The 9,835-nt window shown below is 39.3% G+C and overlaps 1 protein-coding gene across 3 annotated transcripts; it reads right to left on the bottom strand.

Annotated features, from left to right (window-relative positions):
- Positions 1-1,578: 1,578 nt before the first annotated feature.
- Positions 1,579-5,110, bottom strand: LOC131004701 (nuclear transcription factor Y subunit C-1-like). Of its 3 annotated transcripts, none has more exons than XM_057931425.1 (2): positions 3,941-5,110; positions 1,579-1,794 (listed from the first exon to the last, which is right to left on the bottom strand). In XM_057931425.1, the coding sequence occupies exon 1, from the start codon at positions 4,618-4,620 to the stop codon at positions 3,943-3,945; it is 678 nt and encodes a 225-aa protein (XP_057787408.1). In that variant the 5' UTR covers positions 4,621-5,110; the 3' UTR covers positions 1,579-1,794; positions 3,941-3,942. The 3 variants fall into 3 exon arrangements, with proteins under 3 accessions (XP_057787408.1, XP_057787405.1, XP_057787407.1); XM_057931422.1 differs by having other exon boundaries at positions 1,579-1,872; XM_057931424.1 differs by having other exon boundaries at positions 1,579-1,906.
- Between the last annotated feature and the right edge of the window lie 4,725 nt (positions 5,111-9,835).

Here is a 9,835-nt window from a genome sequence, read left to right on the forward strand (position 1 = left end):
AAGGAGGGATCTCTTCCTTTCAATTATCTTGGTATCAAGGTTGGGGGACGGATGAATAGCAGTGTGGAATGGAGTTGCGTGGTGGAAAAAGTGTTGAGGAAAATCAGAGGTTGGAAGAAGAAATCTCTTTCTTTGGCAGGGCGCATCGTTCTTGTGAAGTCGGTCCTTCAAGCCATCCCAGTGTTTCAATTGTCTTTTTCCTTCATTCCTAAATCGGTAATTCACGACCTCAACTCCGTTTTTGGAAAATTTTTGTGGGGGGAAGTGGCGTGTCTAGGTCTATTGCTTGGTTCAAATGGAAAGACATGTGTGTCGACAAGCTTCAAGGGGGATTGGGCTTTCGAAACATTGAATGGTTTAACAAGGTCTTGGTGTTTAAATGGGTGTGGAGGTACTTGGTCGAGAGGGAGGCGTTGTGGGTCAGGGTGATTAAATCCTTGTACGAGGATTTGTCAAGAGGGGAGGGGGGGGAGTGGAGGGTGGAGAAAAGGGGCGGGATGAAGGGATGGTGGTCGAAAATTGTTGGGAGGGTGGGGAGGGAGGAAGAAAAGTGGTTTAGTGGCAATATTCAAAGGATTATGGGGAATGGTAGAGAGGTTAGTTTTTGGGGTGAGACGTGGGTGGGGAACAGCAACCTCAAGATCCTCTTCCCTAGACTTTTTAATCTTAGCCTCTTTAAAGATGGTAATGTGGAGGAGGCTGGGAAATGGACGGAGGAAGGGTGGGTGTGGGATCTCAAGTGGCGAAGGGAGCTGAGGGAGAGGGAAAAAGAGATGGAGGAAAATTTGCGGTCAGTCATTGGAGCGCTTTCTCCTTGCCCAGACCTCAAGGACGACTGGAGTTGGAAGGACGCAGCGGGGGGAAAATTCTCGACTAAAGCGGCCTATGAGGAGTGCGCAAAGGCGGAAGGTGATCATTTTGGGAGACACATTGAAGCTAGCGCACAACTGTGGACGGCACCGGCCCCTAACAAAGCCAGAGTGACAGCTTGGAGAAGCATTTGTAACAGGCTGCCAACATGCGAAAACCTTCTCAAAAGGAATGTCCTCATCCCAGCCGAAGAACAGTGGTGCAATGCGTGTGTGTGGAGGGAGGAAACAACTGAACATTCTTTTCTCCATTGTCCGAAAGTTGACCGCGTGTGGGACAAAATCAATCAATGGATCGGAATGAAAACGGCTAAACCACAAAAAGTCGAACATCATTTCATGTCTTTCATTGGAGGAGGAAGAGGTAAGAGAAGCAAGAACTTCCTTAAAGCTCTTTGGATCGGGACTGTTTGACTGATCTGGAAGTATAGGAATGAGAGTAGGTTTGAGAACAAGAATTGGGAGGTGTCCAATCTTGTTAATGAGGTCAAAGGGAGGCTTTGGAGCTGGAACAAAATCTTCCATGTGGTCGAGTCCAATGTTCCTTTTACCTTGTGGTGCTCTAACGAGTACGCACCACTTGTATGATGTTTTTGGTACTCCTGGTACCGCCCCAGTATTTTAATAGATTTTTAATTGATCAAAAAAAAAAATTCCATTCCTTTGTAGTTCATAAGTAGTTGAATGTGACATAAAACAAACAAGAGGATTGAAAAAGAGGATATAAATAAAATAGGTAGAGAAATAAGAATGAGGTGAGTGTATTGTTGCACTGGAAACATTCTGCACATTGTTTTTGATGGGCATCTACACAAGATCAAGTTTTATACAAATTCCTACTACAACCAACCAACAATCTTTTTTCCAAAGAATTGAAGCCCAAATTCCTTCCCTTGCTCTCTCACTTCACCATCACTTGTTTCAACTCCCATCAAACAACACCAATGTCTGCACATCATTCATGCCAATACCAACCAAACATCATATGCTCAATCCACAATTCCTAAACCAAGCAACAACAATCATGTGATGTGAAGCTGCAAACCACAAGCATCTTACTCAAAAAAATAGCACCAAATAATCTTAATCTACATAAAGTATCACTTCCTGCCTATCATTATCAAATGATTTTCCTTTACTAGGCAGCCGGCGGCACTTAACATTAATGTTTCTCTTCTGCACATAACAATTCATCAACTTCAGTTTCTTCACATGAATACGATAAATATAGAGGAATACACACATAAGGTGGTAAAGAGATCTCGTGAAAATAGGGGAAACCAGGAATCTGATTCCAAAGATGGTTTAGGAAAACCACCAACAGCCATTACTGCTTTAGATGATTTCCACCAGTTCAGTCTTTTGGCATATGTAGTCAAGGTACAAACTGCAGATTTTACGTTAGTATAAACTGCTACCGAGAAAATTGAAACATAGCATGGTTGGAGAGTGAAAAAACTGAGATGAGGAATGAAGGCTTGGCTTACTAAACATGCAGTGTACCTATATTATATGCAGAAACCAGAAAGAGCTGATAGACAGCCAAAGAATGAGTTTTGTATGAAGCAATTGCTTTAATAATGCCTAACATCCCTGGAGCGAGAGAACCACACACAGCAGAAAGAAGGTTAACCACAACATAAGCTTCTAGTAAAGCCACAACAAGATATGTGTGTGCAATAATGTGCCTAGTATGTGCTTCAATGTTCAAGGAAACAGTTTCTAGCAAAACACGATAATTTCCTGCAGGTCTTTGGCTAACAGCTTCCAGTTTAAATGTATCACGTTCCTAGGCGGCTAGGCTGACTTGCTTGCCACTAATTTAGCCTGGTCGATGTAAACAGAAGCTCATGATCTATGAACCTCCGAAAACTTTCAATGACGAAATACATATTTTCTGGATAATATCAACTCCACACGATCACAGAAGTTTTACAGAGTAAGTCTGAACATAGAAACCCAATTACAAAATTCAAAACCAAAGAACAAACAAATCACACCAGGATTTCCTTGAAGCAAAGCACAATAGATGCTCTAGATAAAAAAATCTTTCATATCTACCTCAAAAGGCATAACAATTTAGAAACCATCTCAAGCTCTTCCCTCCTACTTTGAGACTAACAGCTTTCAGAACTCAATTTCACTCAGTATCTTGAGCTCCTTTTTCCTTGTTAATCATCCTATCTATACCCAACTGTCACAATCTTTTTCATAATTTTGAAGTGCAGGGGGATGGGAGATATATACTTCAATTTTGTTCAGTGGCAAAATCATTGCATTCCCTGAAAGTTGTGTCTGGAGTTTATTGCAACGGCTTAGGACGCCTACTTAAAGGACACATTAACTCCAAGTTGCAACTACTTATCAACAAAGGTTATGGAGATGGCGCAAGAGTACAGAATCCACCAAGAAATGGATGTTAAATAATTAAAATGTCAACATGTCTCATCTCCATTACCATTAGACATTAGTAATGTCAACACAACTCTCAGAATAACTTTTAAAAACGAATTAAGGAAAGCAGTATCAAATCTCTATGAAAAAATGTCCAACATGTGGCATCTCTATTAGTAACAACTATCATCTTATGCATCAAACTAGAATGCTGTTTTCTGCATAACTCTTAAGATTTTTTAAAGGTGAATTAAGCAAAGCAGTAGAATAGATTAATAAAACTCAGTGGTATCAGAAGATTTAAAGACAGTAGATATTCCCTTGCACAAGAATGTCATTTTACTTGTACGAAAACCAAAATACAGCACAACATTAAACCATTCACATAAAAACCTAGCTATAATTAAATGACACAAACTTACTTTTAGGAAGAGTAAACTTTGTTTTAGGGAGAGAAAGAACCAATCTTGACCTTCACACTCAAAATTGATTGAATCAGAAAACTGAAAACACTAGGCATACGCACTAAAACATAGCCCAAAATGCTAGCTTGAACATAATCCAGGGCATACAAAATACAAAATTAATAGACAAAAACCTAAAGCAGCTTTCATATTTCACCAGATCTACTTAACAACTAAAACAGAAACACTAGAAGAGTAGCATAATCGAGTTACCCTTAACCGTCAAGGTTCCCCTGACCGCTGCTGGCACCACCGCCACTCCCGTAGGAGCCATCCTCAGCCCCCGTCTGCCACACCGACTGCCAGGCCTGCGACGGCGGCGGCGGCGGCTGCACGTAAACCCCCGGATCCACGGCGGGGCGGCCCATCATCGGCTGGCCCATGGGCGGATAGTAGTAGGGCACGCCGGTGACCCCCGCGGGGGGCCCCACAATCCCCCCGAGGGCGGCCGCCTCGTCCTTAATCTCGTCCCTGGGCACAATGTCGACGAGGAAGTCGAAGATGTCGGTGCGCGTGATGGCGGCGGCGATGTCGTTCTTCTGCAGCGTGCGGCGCTTGTTCTCCTCGGCGTGGAGCCACGAGCGGATCGTGAGCTCGAGGATGAAGAGCTCGCACGCCTTCGCGAAGAGGATGGGCGCCTCCGCCGAGATCATGCGGACGTCCTCGTCGGCCTTCATGATCTTCTTGATCCGAGCCAGGGGGAGCTGGTGGTTTTTGAAATCGTTCACCTGCTCGATCTCCTGCTTCTGGTAATTCCAGAACACCTGCAATTGATGCTGCTGCTGCTGCAGGAGGTTCTGGTACGGCGGCTGCGACGGGTACCCCGCCGCCGCCGCCGCCGCCGCGCCCGGCGGGTACGGCGGCGCCGCGCTCTGCTGCGGGTTGTTTTCCATTTACTCAGGGATTTTTCTTCCTCTTGGCGATGCGAAATTGAGATTGGGGAAATTTCTGATTTTATTTTATTTTTTCAGCTTTTTGGATTTATGAGAAAGAAGATGAGATATATATAACACTACTATATTGGGAGTGGGCTTCGCTTCCTTCATCCACGCACATGTACAGTGTGGGATGCGTATGGTACAATCATTTCGGTTCAAATTGGAGTGGCGATAGTGTTTTTGGGTGTGGCAGGGGATTCATTTTAGGAGTGTGCTTAGCTTTGTCGTACAGATATTTAGGTAATTTGGTTGGAACTAAAATCTAATTTTTGTGAGATTATGTATTTTTATATTAAAAATAAATGTGCGGCGTTATATGATTGAACCTTCAACTATTGGTTTGGGAAATATTTTATGTTACATATTTTTGTGCAATAAAAAGGTGATATTTTGAAAGGGAAAAAGAAAAAGAGAAAAACAATGTGAACCAATGGTTAATATCTTATCTATGAAGGTGGAGTATGATTGGTGGGTATATATAGGGATGTCCTCATGGATTATGACTCGGATGATTGGACACACTTTTATTGAAAAGGGTTTTGATGCATTAACCAAAAAAAATAAGTAGGGCTGGGAATCGGGTCGGGTTCGGGTACCCTATCCGAAAAAATCGGGTACCCGAACTCGAAAATACCCTAAACCCACTACCCGATCCCGACCCCGAAATTGAAATCGGGTACCCTAATACCCGATATTTTTTAAGCCATTTCCCTAAAGTTTAGAAATTCAGCAAGAAAACCATCAAGTTCAAATCAGCAAGAAAACCAGCAAACCTAGATCTGCCCTTCGACATGTTGACAATTTCACCACCTTGATTTATAAACAGAGCAAGAAATTCAGCAAGAAAACCAGCAAGTTCAAATCATTTGTGACGTTGTCGAAATTCATACAGATCAAGAAAATCATACAAATCAATTCCAATTCAATGAGACAATGACCAAATTCAAAGCAGCAAATTCAACATTAACATAGAAAATATGTATTTAAAAAAAAAAAAAAAAGAAGAAGAAGAAGAAGTGGGAGGCGCGGAGGGATTCTCGAACTGGAAATCTGGAAGTCCAGGAGTAGGAGGCGCGGCGCGGTGGGGGCGATTCGACGGGAATGGGACGGCTGACGGGGTGGGAGGTTCAGCTACGTCGGAGGCGGAGCGACTGGGCGCCGCTGTCGTCGGAGCTCGGAGGCGGAGCGACTGGGCGAGGGTCGCGGTGGGACTGGGAATGAGCTTCCCACTGGCGACGGCCGAGGAGAACGGCGGGCGGGCGCTGGGTCGCCGGAGACGGGATTGGGATTTGGGATTGGGATTGGGGATTTGGGATTTGGGAATTGAAAATGAATGGGAACAGTCGAACAGAACGAGCGTAAAATGAATGAGAGCAGCTTAATTAAATAGTATAAAATATATTTAATAAATAATTCGGGTATTTCGGGTATACCCGATACCCGATCGGGTATACCCGATACCCGATTTTTTCATACCCTAAATACCCGATCCCGAATTTTTCGGGTATAGGGTACCCGATACCCGATTTTTTCGGGTCGGGTATCGGGTACCCGATTACCCGATCCCGAAATTCCCAGCCCTAAAAATAAGCATTCAAGAATACAAGTACATAGTATTCCCTCTCCTCATAAAAAATGTGAGATGATTTCGAGTACATGAATTTTAATAAAATATTACTCCCTCGTTCACAAAAATTATATATTTATTACTCCTTTCATGTTATTAAGCTTGTTGGATCCATTTCTTTTGAATACGGTTATTAAGGGAAGTATAATTAGTATAGTAAAAATGTATAAATAATTGAGGGCATATTGTTTGTAGTGTAAAATTATTACCAAATATAGAAATAGGAAAAGAACAATAGGACAACCCGAAAAAGAAAAAATGACAAGATCAATAGGACAGATCGTATACTATTTTCGTCCGTCCACAAATATTGTGTGTTTTCCTTTTTTAAAAACCTCTTTTATACTTTAAACCTCATTCACACTCAATATTTACAAAACACTCACCTTTTACTTTTACAATTTGGTGGACTCAATACTATCATTTAACACTAAAATCACATATTTCAACCTTTTTTATTAAAATTTGTATCATCCACTTAACCACACACTCTTTGTGGACGGCGATTAAGTGAATAAAAAGCTTACAAATAATATTGTATTAGGATTCCCTAAATAATATAGGCAAACCCTAGCAGGAAGCATGCTTTGAATATGACTCTCTGAACAAGTTGGAGTCTATCTGATAATTTGTTACGAAATAACTCCCCTCAATCTGCAGAAACAAATCCATGTTTATCCGTAAAACATGTAAAGGATATCTCCAAATATATCCCAAAACCACCCCGCAAGTCTAGAGCTACTAGGAGTCTTCAGCGCGAGTTAGAACATCGGAAACGACTGTTCTAATCAGCAAAGTAGAACATCGAAAGACACTTACGAAAACACGTACATTGTCTACACAATGACAACAAATATAGAGTAGAGAAAATACTCTAACAATATATATACAATTATTATAAAAGGAACAAAAACCAGGGGGCTTAGCCCACTGGCCACCGGGTCCTCACTTAAGTGAAGTGACCCGGGTTCGATCCCTCTTGGGAACGAATTGATGATTGGAGATATAAGGTGGAGTTTGGTGAATGGAGAGATAAGGTGGTTCTTAGAGTGGATGGGGAACTAACTACTAACATCTAACATGACTTTGACCGATCAAAAAAAAAAAAAAAAAAAAAAAAAAAAAAAAAAAAAATTATAAAAGGAACAAAATCGCGTTGTCCAAATTATTTCTTCTTTCCTCCTAATTATTTATTCTTTTTTCTTCATGCGTTGCTCTTTCTTCTCCATCACTATGCATCTCCTTCTCCGGGTGATTTCTATAAACCCTGAGGGTGATTTTCCTATTTTCAAAAAGCAATAAGTGGTTTGCGTCTATGAACAGTAGAAATGCAGAAATAGGTTTCTAATATGCAAAATGTGGCTCCAACCGCATTTTGAATGAGTTCAAATTTGATAGATTTTACAGTATCGTTGAAAAGGATCTTATAAATTTTTGGGTTTGTCCAAATTTTGTAAGACCTGCAAGATATATGGTCTAGTCTGTTTGACCAAATTTTATATCAACACTATTGATTTTTTTTTTTTAGAATTAGATTTTTTTTTATATAAATTAAATTTGACTTTATCTTTCGCCCCAAACTCTATCTCGAAATCATAGTTTAAAACAACTAAATTAATAGATTTGTATATCTCAAAAGGAGTATGATTTATTTTTATTTTTTGAGGAAAAAGTAGTATGAATTTAAAATTTTTAAGATGGAATTTATCCAACTCATAATAATAATAAATAAATAACTGAATTTTAATATGTTAATTAGTAATTATATATTACCATGTCAAGGATAAGCTAAAAATGGGAGAAAGCACAAGGACAAATAATTATAGCTACTTATTATCAATGCTTCAAAACTCAAAATAAATAGAAATATATAATTTGGTTTGGTAATAGTAACATTCAGGGTTTATTTGTACCTAAATACTTGAGGGGCTTACGTGATCTTTTGGGAAAATATTAAAATTATATTGGATGATCATTTTCCCTAACTTATATGGTTACATGCATTTTTTTTAATCAAACACATTAAAATTATTTCATATAGTCATTATATACAGTCAACCAAATTATCAGAGACTTACACCCGGTATATTAAAACTTCAAAGAATACCAAAAAGTTAATTAATGAATGTCTTTTATTGCATGCTAAAGAGAATAATGGTATATTTAGTGTATAATTTTTCTCAACTTTTTTAAAAATAAAGTCTATAAGACTGCACAAAACATAGCCAATAAATTCTGTCGTCCACTTATATTATATGAATGGAGTTTGATTCTTGATGGGGGCATAAAAGTCCAAATAAGTATTTACTTTTCTTTCTTTTTGGGAACTTTTCATTTGATAGTTGGGATATTTACATTTCTAATTTGACCAAATCAAATCCGAAATTCCCACTTTCAAAGCCATAGATGCATGCGTTTGTAGGGATGGCAACGGGCCGGATCTGGACCGGGTCTGGCCAATACCAGATCCAGATCTGTTTTCATATACTAGATCCAGATCCAGATCCGTGGATCTGAAAATTTTGGATCCAGATCCAGATCCGTCAGATCCGCGGGTCCACGGGTCTAGATCCATGGATCTGCTATTTCTAAATTAAATTAAAAAATTTCACAAAATCAACAATATCTAATTTCCATCATGAAAAATATAACACAAAATACTTTTATCTAATCACTTGTAGTTTTTATTCTTTTGAATATAATTTATTTATTATTTTTAATTTAGTTAATATTATTAGTAAACTAAATATAAAATATAATAATATATATATAAAAAATAAAATGGATCCACGGGTCGGATCCGGATCTAAAATTTCAAGATCCAAATCCAGATCCGTTTTCAAAACTGAGATCCAGATCCAGATCCGGATCCGTCGGGTCCAAAAAATTGAGATCCAGATCCGTTTTTCCGTAAAAACGGATCTGGATCCACGGATCTGGACCGGGCCCAAGATCCACTGCCATCCCTATGCCTTTGTACGTATCTTCACAATTGGGTTTTATTGGTCGTGCAAGAAATCAATCTCCATAAAGATAAGTTGATATTAATAACTCATAAGTCTATAAAAAAAAAAAATCCTTTTTAGGGGGAATAAAATTTTGACTAGAGTGATTAAAAAAATGGACTAAGATATTAGCAAAAAAAAAAAAAAAAAAAAATGGCTAGAAATACCTAGTAATTGATAGGATGCATTTGCGAATGGCGCGTTTATTATTTAATTACTTTTTTTTTTGAAGTTACAAGTTACAAGAGGTATCTGAATACAATTATTAATGCAATCCGTACGCAAACGAGACCTCAACACCACACAACGGTGGAAAAACATCACTGCACGCAGACGAGCCGCACGAAGGCGAGAACGCCCTGCGTATGAGACTAACAAACAATCAAAAGCGAGATCGAATCCAAGACCTTTTACAAAGGAGGGTATTTGAGTGCCTCAACTTTGCCACTAAAACAAGGCCTCATCGACTTAATTACTTATTTATTGAGTAATGTTGAACCGACCAATTTGATTCGGAGCAAAAGTAGTAAATCATCAC

The sequence above is a fragment of the Salvia miltiorrhiza genome, unplaced genomic scaffold (assembly GCF_028751815.1).
Source record: "Salvia miltiorrhiza cultivar Shanhuang (shh) unplaced genomic scaffold, IMPLAD_Smil_shh original_scaffold_455, whole genome shotgun sequence".
Classification (NCBI taxonomy): domain Eukaryota; kingdom Viridiplantae; phylum Streptophyta; class Magnoliopsida; order Lamiales; family Lamiaceae; genus Salvia; species Salvia miltiorrhiza.

Coding starts and splice junctions, on each gene's coding strand:
- LOC131004701 (XM_057931425.1), bottom strand. CDS start 4,620: ATGGAAAACAACCCGCAGCAGAGCGCGGCGCCGCCGTACCCGCCGGGC.